The 27,141-nt window shown below is 35.6% G+C and overlaps 1 protein-coding gene across 8 annotated transcripts in view; it reads right to left on the bottom strand.

The window, feature by feature from the left end:
* Positions 1–1,012: 1,012 nt before the first annotated feature.
* Positions 1,013–27,141, bottom strand: part of DYNC1I2 (dynein cytoplasmic 1 intermediate chain 2) — a 53,277-nt gene continuing 27,148 nt past the window's right edge. For 4 of the 8 annotated variants that reach the window (XM_040229337.1, XM_040229342.1, XM_040229341.1 and 1 more), the window contains 11 exons: positions 22,087–22,182; positions 21,699–21,861; positions 21,492–21,591; positions 20,877–21,002; positions 19,847–19,993; positions 19,378–19,491; positions 18,942–19,075; positions 17,903–18,047; positions 5,166–5,306; positions 3,207–3,332; positions 1,013–1,641 (listed from right to left, as the gene is read on the bottom strand). In XM_040229337.1, the coding sequence (XP_040085271.1) occupies positions 1,531–1,641; positions 3,207–3,332; positions 5,166–5,306; positions 17,903–18,047; positions 18,942–19,075; positions 19,378–19,491; positions 19,847–19,993; positions 20,877–21,002; positions 21,492–21,591; positions 21,699–21,861; positions 22,087–22,182 (1,403 nt within the window). In that variant the 3' untranslated portion in view covers positions 1,013–1,530. Of the gene's footprint in view, positions 1,645–3,206; positions 3,333–5,165; positions 5,307–17,902; positions 18,048–18,941; positions 19,076–19,377; positions 19,492–19,846; positions 19,994–20,876; positions 21,003–21,491; positions 21,592–21,698; positions 21,862–22,086; positions 22,183–27,141 lie in introns of all 8 variants that reach the window. The other 4 variants (XM_040229339.1, XM_040229335.1, XM_040229338.1 and 1 more) reach the window with 2 other exon arrangements.

The following is a 27,141-nucleotide window of genomic DNA, read 5'->3' as shown; positions in this document are numbered from 1 at the left end:
GGCCACACAGAGTCGGACACGACTGAAGCGACTCAGCAGCAGCAGCAGCAAACCTATGAAAACTGAATATATAAAAATAGAGAGTTGCCTGAAGTAATTACAATCAATAATTTTAGAGCTGGAAGGAAATTTAGAAATCATCTAATCTTAACTCCTAGATAAAAAGTCAGATATAAAACTTGGTTGGCAAAAACCACACTTCTCATGAGTGCCAAAGCTAGAATTTGGGGTTAATATTCCAGGTGAATTATTCCTCACAGTATACAATACTCATGGTTAAGAATAAATTACTTGGAAATTTATTTCCCAACAGATCTTTGTTAGATTAAGAAAATCAATCCAAACAAAAATGTTCAAAATCTGCTATCTATTCTTCCTTCTTAGGTCATGTTGCTGAATAAATGACAGTTAAACTTTAGAAGGACAAAAGGTCAAGGAACTAGACAACTTAAAGTGAATAAATTCAACATCTGAGCATAATCCTTTTCTCTAGTCCTGAAACAGGTTGATTTCAACACAAATTCTTAGATATTTGCCACTTAACTTTCAGGCTTATAGACAAAGTTGTAACAGATCTCAAGATGTGGAATTGACTCAATGACAAAAACTTAATTTGAGCACTTTGCTTCATGGCTACTACAACCACAAAATCAATTTCTCTCAAAGGAGATTTCAGTCTCAGAGGGCTCACGTATAATCTCAATTAGCGAAAACAATAGGCAGCTTTCTGTTTATTCTTTACACCATGTATATCTTAGATGGGAAGAAAAAGGGAGTAAAACAAAAATTAACCTAGAAGAAATTTTTTCACTTAGATAGATCACCTAGACATCAGCTCATAATGAACTGGGAGATCTACAGTATACTGTATGGTAATTTAAGGCACAAAGCTTTACAGGACTTGAGGTAGCTGCTTACAGCAGGAGCTTAAAGCAAGATGAAGATAGGAAACCTTATAAGAGAGACAGAATTTAATAAAATTTTAATTGCAAGGAGTAAATCAAAATGAAAATTTGAAAAGTTAAAGCATATTTGTTTTTATTTATAGACACTTATCACAAGAATTGTAAAGAAAAAGAGAATATCAGAATGGAACTGGATAGTTTTCATGCTATAGCTAATAAACAATGTTCCTATATATTATGTTTAGTGAGCACATTATCAGTATAACACTGAATGGTGGTTATTTAAAAATATGTAGACCATAATCTGTGCTTTAGAAATAACCTTATATAGTGTTATAAGCTGAAAAGATGTCAAAAGAATACCAAATATACACCTGTGTATAAGAATTCAGAAAAGGTTGCATTCTGTAAAGTCAATCAGCTGTATTAAAAATGACACAATTCAAAACAAGATGCATGTTATATAAAAAAGGATTTTGTAAGACTTGCTTGCTGCATTAAATCCATAGTTTAATCCACGAAATTTCCTTTTAATTATCATTTAGACAGAAGCATGCAAATAGTTCTAGGATCTACTTTGAGTCTTCCCCAAATCCACTAAGGCTACATGTTCTCTCTTCAGGAGCTAAGCAGGTATTCGGGTAGCTGCTTCCTCCTCTGCATCCGCTCGGTTTGCATTAATTTCTGCAAGTGTTCGGCCAAACCGTGCCCATTCATCATTTCGGGGGACAGCAATCTGCTGTTAAAAGAAATACAATGCTTTATGTACAGTGAAATAAAAGATCATCTTACCCACTATTTTTCAGTGTTTTCAAATAATTTCTCCATTAAAATAATAACTGACTTGAATGTCCCTTCCATAATTACAGCTACTCTACCAATAATTTATAACATTTCTAAACAAAAGACAGTGTTTGAGAAGTGTGTTGTGACAGCCTCAGAAAAGATTCTGCTATTATCAGCATCTGTGCAATGGCGAATGACAAAGATGCTCTGTAAATATAACTCCTATGCACTATCTCATGGATGTTCTGGTGAGCAGGAATTCCTGAAGAATTTTTACTTCTTGCACATGAGTATGAAGTAACTTTTGAAACATGGTTCCTAAGACGCTGGTTTCTTGTTTAAGTATTTTTGTTTGGAGTATAAGATAATCTTTCTTGATGTATCTTTAAACCTTTTGTCAAAAGGTATGCTGCTACTTACCAATTCAGTGACACACCAAGAGTAAAAGGGGAAGGACGCTTGTGATATATTTCCCTCACTGAAGCAGTTCAATAACCAAAAATTTTTGATAGCTGTCATTATAATATTGGAGGAATCTAATATGCCATATTAGAGCACAGAGCATTCAGTGTGGCAAATGGATGTGCCTGCTTCTAAATCTACCGTACGACTTTAGACTAGATGGGACAGTGATACCCAGTATTGTAGCTCCCAGACAAATGTGACTATTTACATTTAAATTACTTAAAATGAAATAAAATTGAAAATTCAGTTATTCAATTGTTCTAGCCACATTTTAAGTGTTCAGTAGCTAAATCTGGCTAATGGCTACCATGTTGGATGGTGCAGATACAAATTATTCCATCTATGCAGACAATTCAACTGGCTGCTCTAAATGATCCAATTTACCTCTCTCCAGGTGCAGTTGCTGGAAGCTGTGGGATTTCCAGAGAGGATGGAGAATCGTAAGGCACAGCAAAAGAAAGGAGTGACTAAGGCACTAGCCAGGGCTAAAACATGAGGAAACCACCCCTGAGCATTGTGCACAGTCAACCCAAACAGTAAAGATGAGAGGGCTGCAACTCATCCTGTTGGGTTCACTCATAATGGCTTTGCAACAAGGCTCAAGGAGTCAAGAATGACATTTCACATAGTCATTAGATAGCTCTTAAAAGATACTACTTTTTATTTGAGCTACCTGGTCCAAACAAATCTACGAATACAGAAAATAAAATCTTATCTCGATGTCAATTCTGTAAAGCCCCCAAGTCCAACTATAACTAAATTTCTTCTGCTCGAAGAATTTCTAATTTCCAGCAATGCATGCTGGAAAGTACTTTCGACGTATGATACTACCCTCAAATTTTGTTGCATAGGGACACAGGACATTCAGTTTAGAAAGGAAACTAATCTCAAGAGTTGCTTCTGTAATGAAAAGTAAGTTTTATCTTTACAAACACATGGGTTATTCAATTCATGAACCTCAAAGACTAGATTTAACCACAAAGATACTGTCACTATAGTTCCATGAAAGCTAAATAGATGTGTCAAAATTATAGGCAGTGAGCCCCATACCTCTCCCACATCATATATAACAATCTGTCCTTCAGAATCACCCACGGCAATCTCTCTTCCAGAATGGGTCCATCTTACACGATTAAGAGCAGGATTACCTTCCACAGAAATGCTTGCAGTTGGCACCTAAAGTCATTTAAAATACAGTTCAGTGTTAAAAGTTTCATCAGGATTTCTATAAACATGTAAAATAGTAATTCCTTTTTCTTCCAATCTGGCTAGGTTTTTGAAAACAAAGATGAAAATAGATAAAGAATTTCCCCAACTTTCTTCCTGTTCAGTGATACATTCTGAATGACATTACAGTCAATCCTTGAAAATGGTTTGGGAAAATAACTTAAGTCCTTTCGTAAGAAATCTTCACATGACCGGACACATCATTTTGAGAAATCTTCTCTTTAATAAAGGATTGTTTGTTGTTTTGACTTTTTTAAGAAGTCAAGCCGTTTGAAAACAGATGGCCAAAACCTCATTTAAAGAAACATCTCAGAAGCCCACATAAACAGATTATGGTTCAATTCTAGAGGACAGGAGTTACTTTTGTAGCTTGTGTCTCTGTTAGCTAAAACCTGTGATTTGATCCACAGATTCTACAGTTGATACCAAAGATGTGTATGGATCAGTCCAAAGCCCTTGTCCCATGAACCATCTGGAGCAAGGCAAGAGGACAGCACCAACACCGTGGCACCACCCCTTGGATATGGCTGTGCCCTCTGCTATGCAGAGGGAAAAGAAATTATCTGCCACTCACAGAGCAAACCTTCAATGTCTGACTCAGAACAGAATCACAATAGTTTTAAATTTTTGAAACCTGATTAAAAATAATCCTTCTATTTGACACAAGTCATCCCCAAATGACTAATTTAACCTTCTAGAATGCCAAAATAGTTGTAAGAAAAAAATTATAACTTAGCTTTATTGTGAGTTAAATTATAGAACAGATCCAAATTTAATTGTAACCACAATGCCTAACATGAAAATCCAAATTAAGAAAATTGGTACTACTCTAGGCAACTAGAAATGTATAATTAAGTCCATTCATGTATCCAGGACTCAATATCTTTCCCTAGCAGTATCTGAATGTTGCTCTTCAAACTACTAGAGCAGAAGTTAGCATGATGTTAAAATACTTGTATTTCCAATATATAAATTCCTTGTCCTGTAAAATCAACTAATTTACTTAGAGGATTATGATAACATATATTTAGCCACTAGAAATAAGAAGAGATGTGAGAAAAGGCTGTGGGAGAAGGCACCAAGAGACTTTCTCCTCAACAACTTTTATTGATAGAACTGCTAATGTTACTTCTTAACCACCACATTGCAACACAGAACTCTAAGAACACTCTAAGCCTCTGCCTACATTAGTAAAAACAAACAGTTAAATAATAGCTGCAGTTAAATTTCATTCCAAATAAGTCATTTTAGTATAATAATTAGGAAATTTGATTATTTCTATATTAATTTTATAGTAAGAGTAACACTGTTTTTAATCTTTCACAGAGCAAGTCATAAAAATACATTTTGTGTCACTCAAGTCAGCCTAAGACTAGTATTTATTGATAATATACAATTCTACCAAGGCTAAGAGATGATTCAGAAATTCAGAATTAAGGTTAACGTATGTCAACAGCCTGAAACTATCTGCTTTCTAGCCTATGAATAAAAAATATCCCAGTTGCCTTATGAATGAGACTTTGCCAGGACATGAAGAGACGTGACAATGCTTTCAGAAGTAAAAGGAATGCCCCAGTGCTCCTGGCAACAATATTTCTCCCTTCAGTTCCGCACAGCAGGCTGTTTATTATTTAGGGTACAAAGCTTATTTGCTTTCTTTGTGATGAAGCTACAATCACAGAGTCCTTTCACATTCCTTGGGATAAAAGGAATTTCACAAATTATTCAATAAATCTCCAATTTTCTATTTTTCAGTGCAATTTTTGTTATTTTCCTGCTCACCTCTGTGTCATTATTGAGATTCCACAAATCCAGCCTACCCATGCCATCCACACAGGCAAACAGGGCTGGGTGAGTGGGTGACCACATAACATCATAAACATAGTCTGAATTATCTTCAAATGAGTACAAAGGCTTGTTATTCTGAAAGGGAAAAGTTGATTTTTAGCACAGTCAAAATATGACATACATTCAATAAGTATGATAACATTTTATGATACTTAACTCAGCCTAGAAAAAGTTCCTATAATCTGTTTCACTATAGAATTACCTGGAGTTACGAAGTAAGACTCAACAACTGGATTGCATTTTCTATTTAACTTGTACACACCATAGTGTTTTTAAAAAGGAATAGGATGTGCTTTAAACAGTTCAATGATAAGAGCAATGGCAGTATACTTTCTGAATCTCCTCTAAATCTCCCCATAAACCCAGACAAAGCACTGAGGATAGCAAAAAGATTCATAAACAACATCTACAACAAAATCAGGAGACAAAACTTCAAATCTCAACAGGTGGAAATCTTGGCCAACTATGAGATCTGTATGGCACATCTGTGTGAGAAGTACAGGAAGGCACGAGGGCTTCTCACAGCTGGAGAATAGAACAGAAAAGCCTCACAGTACACAGTGGGTGATCACTGGACAGCATGGGGGTCAGTCTGAGAACAGCAGTAGAAACTGGGAGGGAGTCAACACAATTCCATTTACACACTGAAGGCAGACTCCATTGTGATAGAAATAAGGTCTAATGATGCAGTCTGAAAAACTCGCAAAATTAACAAATCAAAGCTCCCTTTCCAAGACCAAGTCTCACCAAAAAGAAACTGAAGGCAATGGAATCCAAGCTGTGGAATACAGCACAATAGGGACAAGGGAAAGAGAACGTTCAGATAAAGGTGGTGGAGAGGAACGGAAAAGATACATTTTAGAAAGTACAAGACACAGAGAGATATATATCCACTTTGCAAAAAACCCAGGAGAGCTTTAACCTAGACTACAAAACTAGAAAGGACTTCCCAGGTAGCTCAGTGGTAAAGAATCCACCTGCCAAAGCAGGAGACACAGGTTCTATCCCTGATTCAGGAAGATCCCCTGGAGAAGGAAATGGCAACCCACTCCAGTATTCTTGCCTGGAAAATCCCATGGACAGAAGGGTCTGGCGGGTTATAGTCCATGGGATCGCAAAGAGCAGGACACAACTGAGCGACTAAACAACAACATGAAACTAGAAAAGTTATCTATGCCCGTTCCCTCCTACTTAAACACAGAGAAAAACTCATTTCACTACTAGATAATAAGGAACAAAAAAAGGATCTCAGTCAAACCTCACACAACGTTATTGTGACAGATCTTTAATGAGTGTAAGGATGTCATGACAATTAAATGTGAAAAGAACAGTCTTTTCAACAAGTGATGCTGGGACAACTGTATATACACATGCAGAACAATGAAGTTGAACCCCTCCTTCCCCACATTAAACCCAGAAATTAACTCAAAAGTATCTTAGATCTGAATATAAGAGGTAAAATAGTACGTCTAAATACAAGAGGTAAAAACAGTAAAACTTAGGAGAAAGCACAGGAGTAAGTCATTGTGACTTTGGACTTGTCAATGATTTCTTAGATGAGATAAAAGCACAAATGACAACAAAAAAGTATATATATTGGGGTAAATCAAAATTTAAAACCCTTGTGCTTCAAATAATACCCTCAAGAAAGTGAAAAGAGAGCCTATACAATGGGCAAAAATATTTGGAAATAATATATCTATAAGTAACTTGTATCTACAACTCTTAACAAAACTTTAATAAAAAGGCAAACAACCCAATTAAAACTTGGGCAAAGTTTTAACAGGCATTTCTCCAGAGAAGATCTACAAATACAAATAAGCACTTGAAACGATGTCCAATATCATTATCCATTATGGGAATGCAAATCAAAACCACAATGAAATATCATTTCATACCACTAGGACGGCTTAAATAAAATCCCCAAACCACTGAATTGTACACTGTAAAATGATGAATCTTATGGTATCTGAATTGTATCTCAATAACACCATTATTTTTTAAGAAAAGAAAAGATAAATTGAATGTTTTTGAAAGAGATAGACAAATGAGATTAACAAAGATATACCTGTAACGGCAGGCCCTCGAAAAGAAAATCGAAGCAATACTATAGCATACAAAAATAATAATTTTAGAGAACTCTCCTAAAATAAAAGACAGCCTGAAATTCATATTAGAGTATCTTGTGTATCTACACAATCAACCCTTAAAAAAAAAAAAGAAAAAAAATTTTGATCATTCAGATTTTTAAAGACTGAGGTAATGAAAAAAAATAGGATTGTCATCAGACTTTTTGACAATGCTTTTGCCAGAAAACAAGAATAACATATTTAAGGTAATCAAACAATGTAAACTGTAGATTTTATATACAGCCAAACTGGTTTCCCCGGCGGTTCAGTGGTAAAGAACCACCTGCAGTGCAGGAGAAACAGGACACGTGGGTTTGATCCCTGGGTCAGGAAGAGCCCCTGGAGGAGGCCATGGCAACACACCACAGTATTTTCGCCTGAAGAATCCCATGGACAGAGGAGCCTGGCGGGCTACAGTGCCTGGGGTCACGAGAACTGGACATGACGGAAGTGACTTAGCAGACAGCACAAACTGACCTTCATAAACAGACTCTTGTGAATACAGGAATAAGGCACCCATGAGCACCTCCTGAGGAATCTATTGCAGAAGAAGCTCCAGATGACCAAAAAGAACAAAGAGACGTCAACATACCGACTGGGGGACACCAAGCTTCTCCTTACAGAATTATAAACAATCTGCAACTACACACAACAGTATGAACAGTACCACAGAATGCAAAATCCAGACTGTGAGAAACTAACAGGACAACCAAACTGGTTTCTTCAACAGCAGTAGCAGCAAGACAACAAGACAGAGAAGGAAACCCTGTTTTTAAGAGAAGGGCTCAAAGGACGGGTCAATCACAAATAAATGAACCTCATCTGGATTCGGCTTCAAACAAATAAAAGGTAAAAGGAAAAAAAAATTGTTTTAATTGAGCACCGATCACCTATTTGATGAAATTAAGGAATCACTATTCATTTGCGGGGAGGGTGCAACAATGATATGGTAGTATTACAGGGTTTTTTTGTTTTGTAGATATAATACTGCATACTATAAGTCATTGTTTAAAATAATCCAGTGGTAGGGAGGGACTGTATGTAGGAATAGATCAAACACGGTTGGTCATGTGTTGATAATTTTAGGAGCTAGGTAATGAGCACAACAGTTTAATTATACTCCTCTTTCGGCTTTTGTATCTATTTGGAATTTTCTATAACAAAAAGCTTAAAATTATAAATCTAAAATTTTCCAGGTATCAAAGTAAATGTCAACTGCACAATTATCTTAAAAGCCAAAAAAAATCTGTTTGTAATTAAGAAAATAAAAATTTTAACCGAACTTAAAAGCAAGCTAAAAACAGAAAGTAAGAGTTTTTTTTCCTTCTTAAGACCATTATTTTCCTATAACTCCCCTTGGCAACACTGAGTATCACAATCATTTGCAGAGCTTTTAAGAAATCCAGATGCAGGGTCCCACCTTCAATGTGCATCATGAGTCTCTGGCATTGCTGCACTAAAGGTTCTGATGCACATCAACGACTAACAAACACCCTGCTTAGAAATAGCAAGGAGAGATAAAAAAAAGCTTTCCTAAATGAACAATGCAAAGAAATAGAGCAGAATGGCAAAGACTAGAGATCTCTTCAGCAAAACTGGAGATACCAAAGGAACATTACAAGAAAAGATGGGCACAATAAGGAGAGAAGTGGCAAGGACCTAACAGAAGCAGAAGAGATTAAGAAGAGTGGCAAGAATACACAGAAGAACTACACGATAATGTCTTAATGACCCGGATAACCACAATGGTGTGGTCATTCAGCTGGAGCCAGACATCCAGGAGTGTGAAATCAAGTGGATCTTAAGCATTACTATGAACAAAGCTAGTGGAGGTGATGGAATTCCAGATGAGCTATTTAAAATCCTAAAAGATGATGCTGTTAACATGCTGCACTCAACATGCCAACAGATTTGGCAAACTCAGCAGTGGCCACAGGACTGGAAAAGGTCAGTTTTCATTCCAATCCCAAAGCAAGGCAATGCCAAATAATGCTCAAACTACCATACAATTGTGCTCATTTCACATGCTAGCAAGGTAACACTCAAAATCTTTCAAGCTAGGCTTCAATTGTACTTGCACTGAGAACTTCCAGATGTATAAGCTGGATGTAGGAAAGGCAGAAAAACCAGAGATCAAACTGCCAACATCCGATGGATCATAGAAAAAGCAAGGGAATAGAAAAAGCATCTACTTTTGCGTCATTTTCTACACTAAAGTTGTTGACTATGTGGATGACAACAAACTGAAAATTCTTAAGAGATGGAAATACCAGACCACCTTACTGCCTCCTGAGAAACCTGTATGCAGGTCAAGCACCAGTTAGAACTGGACATGGAACAATGGACTGGTTCAAAATTGGGAAAGGAATATGTCAAGGCTTATTTAACTTATATGCAGAATACATCATGTGAAATGCCGGGCTGGATGAATCACAAGCTGGAATCAGACACGCAGATGATGGCAGAAAGTGAAGAGGAATTAAAGAGCCTCTTAATGAGGGTGAAAAAGGAGAGTGAAAAAGCTGGCTTAAAACTCAACATTCAAAAGCTAAGAGTGGTGAAAACGTGGAAAACAGTGAATGATTTTCCTGGGCTCCAAAATCACTGCAGTGACCGCAGCAATGAAACTAAAAGACGCTTGCTCCTTGGAAGAAAAGCTACGACAAACCTAGACAGTGTTTTGCAAAGCAGAGACATCACTTTGCCGACAAAGGTCCATATATACTCAAAGCTATGGTTTTTCCAATAGTCATGTACGGATGTGAGGGTTGGAACATACAGAAAACTGAGTACCAAACAATTTGATGCTTTTGAATTGTGATGCTGGAGAAGACTCTTGAGAGTCTCTTGGACAGCAAGGAGATCAAACCAGTCCATCCTAAAGGATAGCAATCCTGAATATTCACTGGAAAGACTGATGAAGCTGAAGCTCCAATACTTGGGGCACCTGATATGAACGCATTGGAAAAGACCCTGATGCTGGGAAAGACTGAAGGCAGGAGAAGGGGGCGACAGAGGATGAGAAGATTGGATGGCATCACCAACTTAATGGACATGAGTTTGCGCAAACTCCAGGAGACAGTAAAGGACAGGGAAGCCTGGCATGCTGCACTCCATGGGGTTGTAAAGAGCTGGACACGACTTAGCGACTGAACAACAAGGTCTATAAATCCTGAGGTGATTGTATACTTCAAGAAAATCCTGTTTTTAGGCAACTTTCTGGTCTCCCATCAAAGATTTAAAACAGCTGTTCACAGTCATATGCACATATATGTTCAACTCTGTGGCCAAGTATCTCCCTCCTAAGTATATGCCCAACAGAAACAAGTGCTTATGTTCACCACAAGACACCTACAACTATGCTCACAGCAACATTATCATAACCCAACCCCAAACTACAATTAACCCACATACCATCAGGAGCAGAATGGATAAATTATAGTATATTTACATAAGGGAATACTATATATCTGAGGCAATGAACATCTAACAATCTACAACTACATTCAATAAAATGGAATGACTCTCACAAACATAATGAACAAAAAAACCAAACACAAATAAGTACATATCATGATTCCATTTTTTATAAAATATGAAAAATTTAATATACTAATTTGATTAAAACACATAAAAATTATATATAAAGTGAAAAAGAAGATTGTGGAATATCTCAGGAAATTATTAATAAAATTCTTCATCTAATTCAGTGGACTATGATGCAGCCAGAGGAAAAGACCAGGATGCATTAAAACTGTGTAAAAGATTATATTAAAAACAAAAATACAATAAATGGCAACATGTTTCCAAATTTATAAAATGTAATTAGAAACCTCTGGTAATTTTTTCAAGTTTAATTCAGAAAACACAGTCATCCAAGGATTAACAATTTTCCCCCTCAAAGAGCAAGAAAGAATACACACTATACGAAAATTGTTCATTAATATATTAATCTTATATATGACACTTCAAATTAAAATCCCAAATGGATCATTTGAAATACTTTTTAATAGTAATATCTTTTCTTAATTTGATGAGAACTTCTGCCTAAATAGAAGAGAGGCAGCAGGAAAGAGCTGAAGAGGGACACAGGACCTAGACTCTTATTTCAGGGCTTTAAGGCTTTGGAGAAGTCACCTCATCACTGCAGGCCCCTACTTCCTCATTTGCAGAACAAAAGTTTTGTATCACTGGTTCTGAACTTTGACTATACATTGTAATTCCCCTAATCCTGGAGGGATTTTCAAAATTGTGCTGTTGCCAAGTCTCCTTAGATATTATGATTTAATCAGTCTCAGGTGCCAGGTGAGCACCAAAAGATTTAAAAATTGCCAAGGTGATTCTAACATGACCAAAACTGAGAGCTACTGAACTAGATGATGTCTAAAGGTCACTGCCACTCTAAAATTCTTATAAACAAAAGTTTTGCAATTACATTTGCCAAAAAGAATGAATCAAAAGAATGTATTGTTTCTTGGACAACAGATAGTATTTGAATAACCAAAGGCAGCTCATTGTAGTACATGGTGAAAATAAACACTGAACGGTCAAGAGACAAACCATATATATATATATTTTTTAGTTCTTTACAGTTATGTATTGGGTTAAATAGTGTCCTGCCCACCCCAGCCCCCCAACTCCCTGCCAAATTCAAGTCTGTTTGGAACTTGTAAATGTGACATTATTGGAAAAAGGCTCTTTTGCAGACTTAATTAAACTGGGGTTATACTGCTTAAAGTAGGCCCTGAATCTAGCATGACTGTTGTCTTAAAAGAAGAGAAAAATCTGGACAGACATGTAGGGAGAGTGCCATGTGATGACAGAGGCAGAAACTGGAGTGATGCACCTGGAAGCCAAAAAGCACAAGATTGTTGCTGCTGCTAAGTCGCCTCAGTCGTGTCCGACTCTGTGCGACCCCATAGATGGCAGCCCACCAGGCTCCCCCGTTCCTGGGATTCTCCAGGCAAGAACACTGGAGTGGGTTGCCATTTCCTTCTCCAATGCATGAAAGTGAAAAGTGAAAGTGAAAGCGCTCAGTCGTGTCCGACTCTGTGCAACCCCGTCCATGGGATTTTCCAGGCAAGAGTACTAGAGTGGGGTGCCATTGCCTTCTCCGACAAGACTGTTAGCAACCCTGAAAACTAGAAAAGAGACAGGGAAAGAGGGATAGATTCTTCCTCAGAGCCTCCAAAAGTAACCAACCTTGCCAACACCTTGATTTCAGACTTCTAGCCTCCTGTGAGAGAATAAATTTCTGTTGTTTTAAGTTCCCCAGTTTGTGACAATCTGATATGGCAGCCCCAGGAAATGAATACAGTAATTCTATATTTTTCTGGGGGCATCTGGGGAGTTCTAGATTAATAACCAAAGAGTCCCTATAGTAAATCCATGAACATAACAGTGAGGTACTCTCCAGAGAAGTGGGAAATAAGTACATCCTCACTTGAATCAAGATGGAAATAAACAGATTCTCATGAAAAAGAAACAATTCCAAGGGCAGAAATACCTTTCTATATAACCTAAAAGAAGATACTAACTTTTTGAGAAGGAATGTATGTATCCATTAAAAGAAATGGAAATATAAAGAAGCAATCTTGTAAGAAAACTGAAGAAACACCTAATTCAAGCACTGTCTTGGAGACAGTGTCTCTGTCAACGGATTCTGAGGGTTACCACCTATGGCAGGGTTATCTCTATGTGAAGATGAATGAATCAGGCTATCTTTCCTTGATGCCATTAAGCATTCAAATTAGAAAACATTTTTTGCTCCAATTCCTTGCTCACCAAGCAACCTTCTAATTATAATCTGGCTTCCCATGTGGGTTGTCCAATACAGGGAAACGATGAACTGGTCAGGCAAGTAAGAGTATCTGGGCCTTCTGGCAGTTGTTTCTCATTGTAAATTAATAAATTGACCTTCTCCCACATATCAGTGTCTTAGACACCTGTGAGTTCTAATTAGCATTCCCTAGCTAATCAACTCTGCTGCTGCTGCTGCTACTAAGTGGCTTCAGTCATGTCCAACTCTGTGCAACCCCATAGATGGCAGCCCACCAGGCTCCCCCGTCCCTGGGATTCTCCAGGCAAGAACACTGGAGTAGGCTGCCATTTCCTTCTCCAATGCATGAAAGTGAAAAGTGAAAGTGAAGTCGCTCAGTCGTGTCTGACTCTTAGCGACCCCATGGACTGCAGCCTACCAGGCTCCTCCATCCATGGGATTTTCCAGGCAAAAGTGGGGTGCCATTGCCTTCTCTGAATCAACTCTAGCAGACTGATAAAACTGAGTTTCTGAATATGCAAAGGACAGGCTGGACACTGGCCAACAGCAAGTTATTACAGTAAATGTTGCCCTGGAGGCCTGGGTCCTGATGGTCAGTCAGCATTTTCCAAGAAACATCCCAACTTCAGAGCATTTCATTTTAATTTGTCTAATAGGTACATAGTTGCTATTAGAAGCATTAGTAAAATCTCTTTAACCCTGTTTTAACGCAGATATTTTCCAAGAGTTAAATAGGTTAAAGCTTTTCAAATAAGGAGGGAATTTAAGACATCAGAAACTGTGAAACAATTTTAAGGTGTATATGGACTATAAAAGTTCAAGAACTACCTATTCTGAGAAATATATTAATGATTTTAACTTTGTTACTTTATGGTAAATATGCTCCCGAAAGGCATCAGTTCTGAGATTAGAATATACTGTGCATATATTAATACATTTTGTCCTCCAAATAAATAATTCCTATATTTTAAGAGTAATCTGTAGTAAGCACAGTTAAATGTGGTTGGAATATTAAGCTCATTTATCAGGTCTACCCCTAATCAAGTGCTCATGGAATCCTCAAGTTATCTTCAAGACAACTATTCTATTCTTCCTACCATCTTTCAGGACTGCCAAAGTACTTCTGTTGTGAATTTTCAAATTTGGTATTTTAAAAAGTAAACAGTGTCCTTTAACTATTTTAGAAGCAATATCTTGGTTGGTTTAAATTAAACTTCACCAAAATGCAGAAAACTATCTATCTTTATCTTCTTTATTAAAAATAACTGAGTTCAAAAAAGAAAACAATTTGATGATCCAGAATCCTGTCACTGCATTAAAATCCCTGACTCTGCAAAAACTAGAAGATGACAGAAGATAGATTACTTGAAACTAAATTTGAGGCAGTACCAAACTGAGATTTCAAGTGATAGAAGACTTATAGAAAGGGAGAAAAAGAAAGAATCTTGTTTTGCTACTGGGGCAGAGTCAGATCTTAAAGGATACAAAGATACAGCAATATCTAATGATTCATTCTCCCAGTTTATGGGGACCCAATTCCTAGAGTCAGAAAACACTTAAAAAGTAGAGGCAAAAAGAAAAACATTTAAAGTCTGTTAAATTTATGAATTTGAAGATACTGGTTTAAAAACCTTAAAGCTTTTTAAGCTGGAACAATGTTTTTAAGAAGAGATTATCTTAAAATTTTGTCTATTATTCATTATCATTGTATTGGAGAGCAGAGAGGCTCTACCAAGTTTTTAGAGAAGAAATGAAGACCAGTAACACAATTAACCATGAAGTGTAAATCCAAGATCAAAGCAATAATGACTTTGGGGGTCATAATATGGCCAAATAAAAAAATACTTAGCAGATTGTTGCTCTTTCTTCCTTCCTAGACTAGAACTATTTGTGTGATGCAAAGTCAGAATAAAAAGGTAATTCTTCTGATATAGTTTTGAGGGTACATGATTTATCTTCTGTAAAATCACCCTGTTCTGTGTTGTCCTGTTCTTTGGTCACTAACATTGGAGTGGCCGAAGAATAGGGTGGTGGGGGGAAGGGAGAGCCATGTATTACAGCTGAATGAATAAATGAGTCTTCTATATGAAGCTTCAGAAGGAAGCAGTGCCTAGCTCCATTAGCAAAGAAAGAGATATGGCTGGCTGTGATTCTTATTCAGTAGGCAGTTTTACGTTGAAATACAGGAAAATACAAAAACAAAAAATATCAACCACCAATCAATCAGTGTGTAGTACACAAAAGCAAGCACCAGTCAGTCCACTACCACAGATCTAAGTACTGTTCTTATTTAGGCAAGATGAAGTCTTCATTTTCTAGTCCTATTTGGTGATATATTTAAGAATCGAAGCCTCAAATTTAAAGATAAAAAGGATGGCAAACTGAAGCCCTGAGATACTAAAGATAACAAATCTACAAATAGATAAAAGATTCTTTTCAAATACTGGAAAAGGGTACTGGCCAACAATCTAAGATGTAAGGTATCCAGATATCCAGAAATCTAGCCACTTAGGTGGCCACCTACAGCGCAGAGAGAAACAATTGGCTTCATCTCTCCAATTCTGCATCTTGCTTTGTTTTTGCTAGCTGGATTATACATTTCTTTGCTTAAAGACATGAGAATCTTCTACCTCTACCTTTCTCCACTGTATAAATCTCATTCAAAAGCAAAAATTCAAGAGCAATCCAGGAAAGAAAACAGATGATAAACTAAACGCATTAACACTCTGCCTGATCTCCATGGAGGAGAAAAGGAGGAACTGAATGAACACTGTGAAGTCTCTATCATGCTAGACAGACACTGTGTTAAACAGTTTTTAATCCATTTTCCTTCATTAGACTTAAATGCTGTTTTTAATGCCTGCTAATTAATCCCAGAGACATTACTTTGCCAACTAAGGTCCGTCTAGTCAAGGCTATGGTTTTTCCTGTGGTCATGTATGGATGTGACAGTTGGGACTGTGATGAAAGCTGAGCCCCGAAGAACTGATGCTTTTGAACTGTGGTGTTGGAGAAGACTCCTGAGAGTCCTTTGGACTGCAAGGAGATCCAACTAGTCCATTCTAAAGGAGATCAGTACTGGGTGTTCATTGGAAGGACTGATGCTGAAGCTGAAACTCCAATACTTTGGCCACCTCATGCGAAGAGCTAACTCACTGGAAAAGACTCTGATGCTGGGAGGGATTGGGGGCAGGAGGAGAAAGGGACAACAGAGGATGAGATGGCTGGATGGCATCACTGACTCGATGGACGTGAGTCTGAATGAGCTCCAGGAGTTGGTGCTGGACAGGGAGGCCTGGCGTGCTGCAATTCATGGGGTCACGAAGAGTCAGACATGACTGAGAGACTGAACTGAACTGAACTGAATTAATCCCAAACGTGCTTAGTCGCTTACTCATGTCCAACTCCTCAGGCTCCTCTATCCAGAGGGATTCTTCAGGCAAGAATACTGGAGTGGGTTGCCATGCCCTCCTCCAAGGGATCTTCCCAAACTAGGGATAGAACCCAGGTCTCCCGCATTGTAGGCAGATTCTTTACCATCTGAGCCACCGGGGAAGTCCAAGAAAACTGGAGGTGGGGAGCCTATCCCTTTCTCCAGGGGAACTTTCCCACCCAGGAATCAAACCAAGGTCTCCACATTGCAGGCAGATTCTTTACCAGAAAAGCCAATCCCAAACATGAAAACACTGAATTTTAAGAGACAATTTGCTACCTCACTTCCTACTACCCTGAAAGAAAGCATCAGGAAAGGACAAGAGTGAGTAGTGAGTTCATCCCTGATTTCCAAGGTCAACATTTGATAAATAAATGATTCCACTGTAATAGTGAAGAAAATCTCTTAAAAGCACCAGGTTTTCTCAAAGAAACTGAAGAATCAAAGTTAAGATAAGGCAGATGAAAACATGAAAAAACACAGCTTAAAATTTAACTTAAATAGAATATGATATTCTAAGAATGGAACTTTGTCAGCAACAATGTAATACTGCAGAAAAGCTAGACAGCAAAGTAAAGGCACTTTGGATTTGCCTTGAGACTTTCAATAATTCAGGGCAAAGTCACGTGTTTCTCGAATTGCTGGAGGATCAGGAAGCACTGCTTAACATAAAAGGTTTTCCAAGGCTTATTTAAACACAAACAACTTGTATTATGTATTGTGGTCAACAAAAATATATATGCATCCATAAGTATAAGTATTTACTTATGTATAAGTATTTATTTATAATAAATTTACTTATTTAATATAAAATATTTACTTATACTATAATAATTTATAAGTATTTACACAATACTTTCCTAATGACTCAAGTTTATGACAGTCTTATTGTACAACAGTTTGTATCTATCTTTTCTCCAGTTTCCATCAGCTCTGTGAGTCAGTGCAGTTCTGAACATCTTCTAAAAGCTCTTCAAAGAGCAAATGCACAGCTTTTGTGCTGGGCTATAGGGGAGCTATATGAGAGTCATGTGAGATCTTCACAGGCTTTTCCCCCAGCTCAGTTCAGAACAACAATTTCTATGCTTGAAATGCCAGAAGTGGTGGGACAACTGGTCTTGGTTATGAGTGGAGTTATCATACCTGTGAGCATATTTTTTAAAAACTTCAACATCTAGTTTTCACTCATGTTCTGTGTAACTTTCTAGGTTTGATTTATCAGTAAATCATTCCAAGCTATTAGGAGGCTTTTCATCTTTTCCATGTAGTATTAGAGCACCACCTTGTGTCAGAAACCTGAGCACCTGACCAGACATCTGTTTTTAGATACCTTCGTTGTCCAAAGTTTTACTGTCCAGTCAAATGATGAAGTGACAAAAAGATGTGAGAAGTCCACTGCTCCAACAGCTGAATGACAATGAATGCCAGTAATTGGTCCTTGATGTCCCTCGAACATCTCACTGATTCCAGCTTTGCTGTTTCATAAGAGTGAAAACAGGGAAATCTCTTGTAAGTAGACCACTTACAAATATATGTTATCATAGGTTTATCTATTATTATACTTTGACACAATTTCAACAAACTTAACTCTGTGCTCATAACACATCAAAATAATTATGTTTGAGTGTTACTCTATCCATATTTGATACCACCACTAAAGCAGTAGTACATTTTGGAACCATAATCATGATGCTATTGATGACAGAACTCAAAAGTCCAATGTCCAAGGTTCTGAGGTGGTGGAACAGAGACAAAGAGATGCTACATGTAAGAAAGAGAACCTAGGTTACTTTTAAAACAAAAGCTTTCAAGTGAAGGCGATCTGTATTTGCGATGAAATCTGAACACTCAATTTTTTTTTTTTACAGGAAGCAATTGATAAGGTACAGCTAGACAATTTCAAAACAGATTGAACAGCAGGAGAAATACTAGTCAATTTAAAATGTGTACGTGACATTACTGTACAATTATCAGGAGAAGTGAACTTTGAGCCAAGAAGGCTCAATGTCCAAATAAATCGAAACAGAAAAACAGTTGAAAATCTTATTTACAACTTTAAAGGCCAGTATGTGGTATATGAGTTTTTGTATTTGTAACTGCGGAATGTTACTTCCTACCACTAACTTTTGTGAGCATGTCCACGTATACGAAAATCACAACATACCACACCCCTCAAAATCTATTGCTAGAACACATTATGATCTAAAATGACCTTTTAGTTTTAAAAAGTATTTAATTTTACATACCTGAACTTAAATAACTTTAAGTAGCTCTAGGAGAGATTCCTACTTGAATTAACAGGCAAATTGTTTTAATGAGATTATTCAAGGGAGAATTTTAAATAATTGCAAATTCCAGTTTTGATTTACCTGCCATGGCGACATGCTGTGTACACAGAACCTTCCTCACTTCCAACAACGAAGTTGTTGACATCTCCAACAGGGAAGGACATAGATGTCACAGCAACTGCCTTTGACTGTTTATGAACCAATTCCATGCTATCCTACACAGAAAAAATTGAGATTATTTTGTAAACTTACAATTTAAAAAATTTTAAGAACATTTTCTAGTCTTAGTTTGTAAACCTTCTTTTACTACACTGCTTACATAAATTTAATTGATTAAAAGAAGCAGGTTTGAAAATGAAGTATATCTATCACAGATCATATTTAATACATGCTTAGATTTATAAACTGTTACTATAATACTATTATAAAACATTTATGAAAAATATATGGGTTTATATAACTCAAAAAAATACCAATACTTGCCTCAAAACTTCAGAGTTTTCCTAGTTTAACCTACCTGTGGATGGGAAAGCATGTCCAGACTCCATGAACAAATTTTTCCATCAGTAGAGATACTAATCAGATTGTGAGCATTCTGTGTTCCAACAACATTTACACAATATACAGGATGCTAAAGAAAGAAATATTAAAGAAATTATTATCTGGAATTATTTTCACCAAAAAGATGAAATAATTTTTACTGTATCATCACAGATATTCTGTTTCATATCCAAACAGTCTCACATCATAAGGGCATTTTTAATGTGAAGTTTGATCCTATTCTGTGGATTAACAATAGATTATTTTAGAAGAGGGAAGTTTCTAATAAAATAGATTTCCAAAAATAAAAAAAAAGCCCTCATTCTTAGTTGCTAAATGATGAGGAATTCATACATCAAAGGAAACATATTTTGAAACTATTTTGACAGATGCGACTAAGTATTTAATGATGAAGGAAATCTAATGGAAATAACCTCTTTACTTACTGTGTGTGCTGCAGCTGACAGTGGAGTTCTTTGCACTGGAGTTCTTTTATTGCTACGGTTATCCCACAGCACAATTTGGCCTGAATATGTACCACCCACAACCAGATTTGGATGAAATTTTGCAAACGTAGCAGACATAACGGCTGACTGCAAATAAGTAAGATTTTTATATTTAAGGGTCAAATGAAAGAAATGTGACAAGTTATAAGAATAAATCTATAACCAAAAACATTTTCCCTTTTATTGTAAGCTATCAGAGATTAAAACCACCAGTAAATAAATACACTTAAAAATGTCATTTTGTTTAAGAACATAAAGATACAGGTCTAGAATAGTTTTGCTTAAAAATCGAATGTAATGACTGTTTACAGAAATATTTAAGCAATTTATCCAACAAAGCAAAAACTATTTTATTACAGCATTAAATCAAAAGATAACTGGCTCTACTTTAGCCTTTGACAGAAATCTGACAACAGAGTATAATGCTAGTTTTGATTCAATTAAGTTTTTTGCAGAATTATTAAAAGATTATAACTTATGCAACCAGAAAGGCTTGCAAATTCTAACCTCCCACTAAATCCACTTTAAAAATCTGCATCTGTTTCCTACTTCAAACATATGTTTCTACTTAAAACTATCTAGTTCCAACTCCTCAGGCCATGTATAAGTAATTCAGTGGGCCAACCATCTAATTGTATATTCAGCAAGTAAGTTCCTGAGAAACTCCCTGCAGAAAAGACATTTTATAAAAGATTCCTTTTATACAATCAATCACAATAACAGAAAATCACAACAGCAAAGGACTTTAGGTGTGATTAAACATAAGAGACATCAAAAAAGCTAGAAAACACAGATCATGTTGAATAGAGAAGTCTTCAGTTTTTTGTTAACATCTGTTTGCAAATATGGGGTGGTTTAGTAAATGCCAATCCAATGAAATCATTATGTTGACAAGAAAAGAAAAAAGGCACTGTCTAAATTCATTAGTGAATTCTTCAACTGGGAGAAGACTGCTAAAAGACTATCTCACCTGGCAGTGAAACACATACTCTGGAGTCGTCTTTTTGTATTTCATATTCCATACAAGGGCCACACCATCAGGCTCATGAGGAGCATCTTCGTTGTTGTTATAGGAAGCCACCAGTAATTCTGGATACTGCTCGCAAGAATCAAGTGGGGAAAAAATGCTATACATAACTGTTTTACATTCCTAGTTACTCAACTGTTTTTATTAAATTATTCTGAAAATGCAAATTCCTAACACTTCATCAAGAAATACATCTCAGAGTTATGCTCTCTGCAACATTAGTAAAACTTTGAATTAATAAGGTTATTTTAAAGGTTTTAATGTTAAAACATTTTATTAAAATGTGTTGCAATTCGATCCAAAGGACAGAATTAAAATAGGTAAGCAATTAAAATAAGTAAAACTAAGCTGGGGCATAAATAAAACCTTGAGTTTTAAATAGTGTTCCCAATCCTTTCTTCCTAAGTACATAAGGCAACTATAACTTTAGAGCCATCATCCATTGTTATAATATACATTGATTTAATTATACAAAGTTTCCATAATTAAAATACAACTACCTGCTTATTGTAATTCAAAAATGGGTAAATATAAACCAATTTTGTTATTGTAATTTACCTGAGATGACCAATCCAAACAACTAACAACCCGATGCTTTGACCAACGTTCGTCAAAAAACTGTCGATTTAATGACAGTTTAGCACCTGCTTGAATCTCTCTACAGAAAAAAAAAACAAAAATAAAAAACCAACAACTGTGTTATAACTTCCCACTCTTAAAGTAATTAAACATTGCTGACACCATAATTTTAGCAACTATTCTTACCCTTCTTTGTCTTCCAAATCTCTTCCACTGTAGTCAAAGAAGATGTTAATCTGCTCTGAAAGAGCTCTTTCTACAATTCTTGTGGAATGGTCAAAGAAACTTAAAAATTCCTCAGAGTGCAAGATTTGCTGCTTTTCCTCTTCAGTCAGCTCATGAGGAGGAGCTGTAAAACAAATGTTTTTCTAAAGTCTGATATATGCCACTCAAATCATGTCACCTCACTATCACATTCTGGATCAATGAATGCGACTCATTTTTCAAGCAGATTCACCTCTTTGATTTAGAGCATTTTATTCTACTTTAGTGTATAAATAATAAAAAACAATCTTAACAGGAATCAATAAAATTTTTTAAATTCTTTTTTTTAAAGTTAAATTCTTTAAGATACCTTTACTATCACTTTCTTCATCTTTCTTTAAAGTTTTCTCTTCCTCAGGTTCAATAGGTGGTTTAGGAGTCACCACGTCATCATCTTCTTCTTCATCTGAATAAAAACAAAACAGTAACACAAAAAATTATTTTTCTGAGAATAACTGAAAGCTCTTGAGGTAATTACTTCAGAAAGTATCACAACTTTTTAGGTAAAAGCACAAGTGAACCACTCATAAGATAGAATGAGTAGAAATAATGTAAATTTTATCAATACGATTTTTAAAAAAGAATTAACTGGAACTTCTTTATACATACCTAACATGGTAAGTCAGCAACAGCCATATCAAATTCTGTAGCTACATAAACTGAAATAAGATATATAAGCAACTAGGATGAGTTCCTCATGTAAATCTCTAAAAGCTTGCAAGCATTTATCATTCCAGACAGAACAACATGCAACTCCTACATAGTTTTATGTAGCATGCTGACACATTAATGCTGTAAAATGAAGAAAATCAAATGTCTAAAACAGCCTACAGAGTTGGCTGCTTACTTGTGATCTGAAACCATCAGTGTCTAATGGATCTTCATATGGCATAAAGACGGCTTACATTAACTCTCAGGTTGCTATTTGAGAGGCAGATTTTAAAGATAATAGCTACGAGACCACATTTTCTATTCTGTCATTTTAAATGCAAGTCTCATTATCTACTGTTATATGATGTGGCAATAAGCACTTAAAATAATGTTTTCTTAACTTGAATAAAAATACACATTGAGACAACAGACAATGTTTATAAGACTTTTAAAAATGACTAACTCTCCTCTTATACAACCAAACCAGGAAATAACTTTAAATTACTTATTTTAAAATGTTATAGAACATACAACTCTGCATACCTTCTCTTTCACTACATACAGAGATGGATTTTTATGAAGAAAATGCTTATTTTTATTGCCTAAACAGATGCATCATTTATCTATGAGGGAATGGCAGCAGGCATCTGTAGCAGAGTCCATCTCAAGTAATGAGAGCCTATTCAATAAGGGGACTTTACTTGTTATAGTCATTTCCCCGACCCATGTTCAAAATTATCTAAAACACACTAACATACGACATACACAAAAGAATGGTAGTATGGGAACCAGCTGCCAAGTCATGGTCCCAGCAGCCAGGCCAGCTGACTAGATAGCAACAACCAGATGGCACTGCTGGGATTGTGTCTTTCTGCTACAAGGTGGCAATGGGATGGCATAACATTCTTCCGCTTGACTGCTTCCAATCCTGTCTCTCCCCAATGGCGAGCCTGTGCAATTACCCACACTCCAGGAGGCCTACAGATAAGCCTTTACCCTGCAAACAAAATGCAGCTTGTAGGCCACACCAGCTGCCAAACCACACACATAGTGTTAGGTTTGGAAAGCTATGAAAATCTTTCTAACTCTATAGTATAAGCAATAAAAATATAACTGTACCTTTAGGAAAGAAAGCTTTAAATGATACTGTATAATGCACACAATGATACAACCTCCAACTTAATCAAAATGATAATGACGTATGCCAATCCTACATTACTTGAAATTGAGCGATTTTTACGTTCTGACAAGTTTACAGAACTAGGATAAATGGCACGAATGATTTCAATATATGCTCATACTTTTGAACCAAATGGTGAAGGTTAAAATTTTTCCTTTCAAGGGCCTCAATCAGCCACAAAGGAAAACAGTAATCACTGTCTTTTCAGCCAGCCCAACCGCATTTGTCAGCCCTTTCTCCGTCAATGCAGCCAGAGCAATCAACCTGCCAAACATTCAGAATGGAAAAACAATCTGAAAATACAGGGTATAATGCACCTGCCAGTGAAAATGGCCATTTCAAGAAAAGCTAGTGATCTCAGTGACCCCACTGAGGAGGCGGTGGTGCAAAGGGGAAAGAACACGCAAAAGAATTCTTAGTGATCGCCACTCTCTTGCACATTGACACTTCCTTACAAAGCATGCCAATTACAGCTTTTGTGCTACTTAAAAAAATGAAAGCTTTTTTGGGGGCAAAATAATCACACAGAGAAACAGAAAGACAGTACTCCCTTTTAGATGAATTCTCATATACAATGGATTATTAATCTGAGAACAGTGTATCTGGTAACAATTCTATACTGCACTGCTCAAACATTATGATGAAATTCTACCATCAAGTCACCTACCAGTATATGTAATGAAAATAATTTAATTACACTTAAGCTGACTTTTAGGATAACAAGATATTTACCTCAATTAAAAATTAAGTCTGAAAATACATATTTTTCCATTTTCTTCTAATACCATCAGTTATCAATTTTGTTGACTAGTAAGTTCACTGTATGTAAATCCTAAAATCAAAGACAGGGAATCTGAGTCACCCTGGACAGGTCATCCTGAAGCATTGTGAATTATAAATTACAGCCTCCTATCCACATCATATCTTCCTCCCTCAACTTTGTTGCATTATACGGCTTCTAAGTACCATTTCCAATGACAGGTGTCAAATTCCTGTCATAATGCATATGGTCAGTACTTTAGTGCTAAGTGACCTCATAATCTACACATTTAACAGAAAAGATCATGCTTACAGACACTCTTTTCCTTTTAAAATTTAAAATGTAGATGAAGTATGGTAGACAGGGATCTAACTCTGCCTACTTCATGGCATTTGTGACGCTTATTTGCCCATATAGTTTAGCTGTAGCTGAATGATGACTATAATCTATTTAATACTTGTTTTCAGGATTTTGTTTTAGAATGAAGGTACTAACTCTATTAAAAACTGATTCAAATTAAAATTAAAAACCGATTCAAAAACTCAGATACTTAAGAATCAAGCTTCATTAAATGGCTAACACTAAGAAAAATTCCAAGGACATTACAAAAATGATCTGCTTTAAAAATATTTTTATTATTAAGCTGATTATCTACACATACCAAATATATGGCAAAACAATGCCTAACATCAGAATCATTAGAGACTGTTCCTCTGAAACAAATACTCTTATTAAAAATGAATACAACTAGCTACTAAAAAAGTATTAACATGACCAAAAATATAATGTTACAATTCTAAAGATTCTCTAAGCTAGTCCCTATTATATGATAAACCGCAATATATATTTAAAACTGAAAAACACTACAACAGAGCAGGAAGACTGAAAAATGTGACTGCCATGTCACATCAATTTATTGATGAATATTCATTGCAATATGCTAAGTAGTTAACTCCATGCTTTCTCTGACAGGGAATCTAAGATTATAAACTGAGCAATAAAGAATGCATAAAAGTAGCAGTTACTTTTAAAATGACAAACCTCTTGTCAATGAATGCTAAGATTAGGTTTAATGAACCATTGAATTTTTACTGAGTTAACATCAAAATTGTGATGTATTTTGGTGAGATGGAAAGAAAAGCGGTCTATAAATTAAGCTGCACCTAGAAATAACATGAAAGAATGAAATTCCAGTTGTTGGAATAATCTGTTACAATGGAGTAGGTTAATCAAAGTTAAATCATCTGTGAAATGGGTGGCTTTTGTTAAGCTGAAGGAAGGACTCTCCAGAACAAGTTTTCTCATCTGTATGTCACACTGCGTTAAAGAGATATCTATGAATAAGCCACAAAGCACACTTTGAATTATTTAAAAATATTGTAACACATAACAAGGAATATGCAAGACCTAGAAAATACTCACTAAAAACTGATACTCTTTAATCTATCACTTATCACAATTAATTCTTAGCATGAGGTCAAAATCTATATCATTTGTGCATTAATGCTATTTAGGAAACAGTTGTCTATAATTTATTAACTAGTTTCATCATACTGATGTAGTCTATTTCAAGACAGTTTAATATCCTAATGAAGAATTCCTAATTTACAAACTAGCATAATTACTCACTACAAAGGAAATTGCCAATGAATTCCAAAAATCAGGAAAAATGTGTTGCACATAAAGACATTATTTAATTTATAAAAATTCTACTTATAAGTAACTTCACAAACAAAATGAGACTATTAGAGGGAAATACTTCAATCATAAGTTTAAAATTACATGTTAGACATGAATGATTTTCCTTTAATATTTTCAAAATAATCCTTTATTTTCTGGTTCAATATCCTTTTGAATCACTTCATTTTGATCCATTTGTCCATAATTTCATATCCTTTACTCTTTAAAAATCAATATTAAGAAAATATTAGGACAAAACTTTAGGAATGTATCAATGGAATTCATTCCTTTTATTTTTTTAAACATCTAGAATCAAATGCAAGGTCACTTGTTTCTTAACAACTTAGATATTTAACAAGGGAAAATTTTAGTCAGGAAATATTTTGAATACAGATCTAGTGCTAATTTGCGAGATAAATAGAGTAATACTTTAATTATACCATTTATTTTAACACAGAATTTGTCTCTCTACATTGTCTCATTTTATGTAAAATTCAAATTTTTATTTAGGCAGTATTGGCATCATTAATACAGATCCTGTTATCTGTGATCTCATAAATATTACATTTTTCTGAGGCCACAATTTTAAATATGCTGATTAAAGTCTTTCAATCGTGGTTAAGAACAAATGCTTCAATTTTCAATTATTTTTATATTCTCACAGATTCTTTGAGGGTTAAAACTTATTACATATGTTATTTATTCCAAAAAAAATTTTTTTAATCCATTTTAGACAAGAATAATATTAACCAGAAGGCCTAACAATTTAGTCTACTTGGGAAGTGTGGATTCCAGATGTTAAGATCATGTAATAAAAAATTAAGAGCTATTTACATATAACATTTTTCTACACATTATATATTCTAATCAACATGTACTTGAGGAAAAATATGATTACTAAGTCAATACCAAAAACCATTATTAAACTCCACACAGATAAGAAAGTAGAATGATATGAGAAACATCGCACTCCAATGGAAATCAAGAACCAGGTTCTGACTGTAGCCTGATATTCTTTTATATTGTGACCATAGGGTCATCAATGAACATTCTTGGGTCTCAGTTTCCTCAGGTGTAAACAAGCTGATTAAACT

This window comes from Oryx dammah, unplaced genomic scaffold (assembly GCF_014754425.2).
Source record: "Oryx dammah isolate SB20612 unplaced genomic scaffold, SCBI_Odam_1.1 HiC_scaffold_27, whole genome shotgun sequence".
Classification (NCBI taxonomy): domain Eukaryota; kingdom Metazoa; phylum Chordata; class Mammalia; order Artiodactyla; family Bovidae; genus Oryx; species Oryx dammah.
Note: the sequence above shows the minus strand (reverse complement) of the source record. Positions and strands in the feature narration are given on the sequence as shown.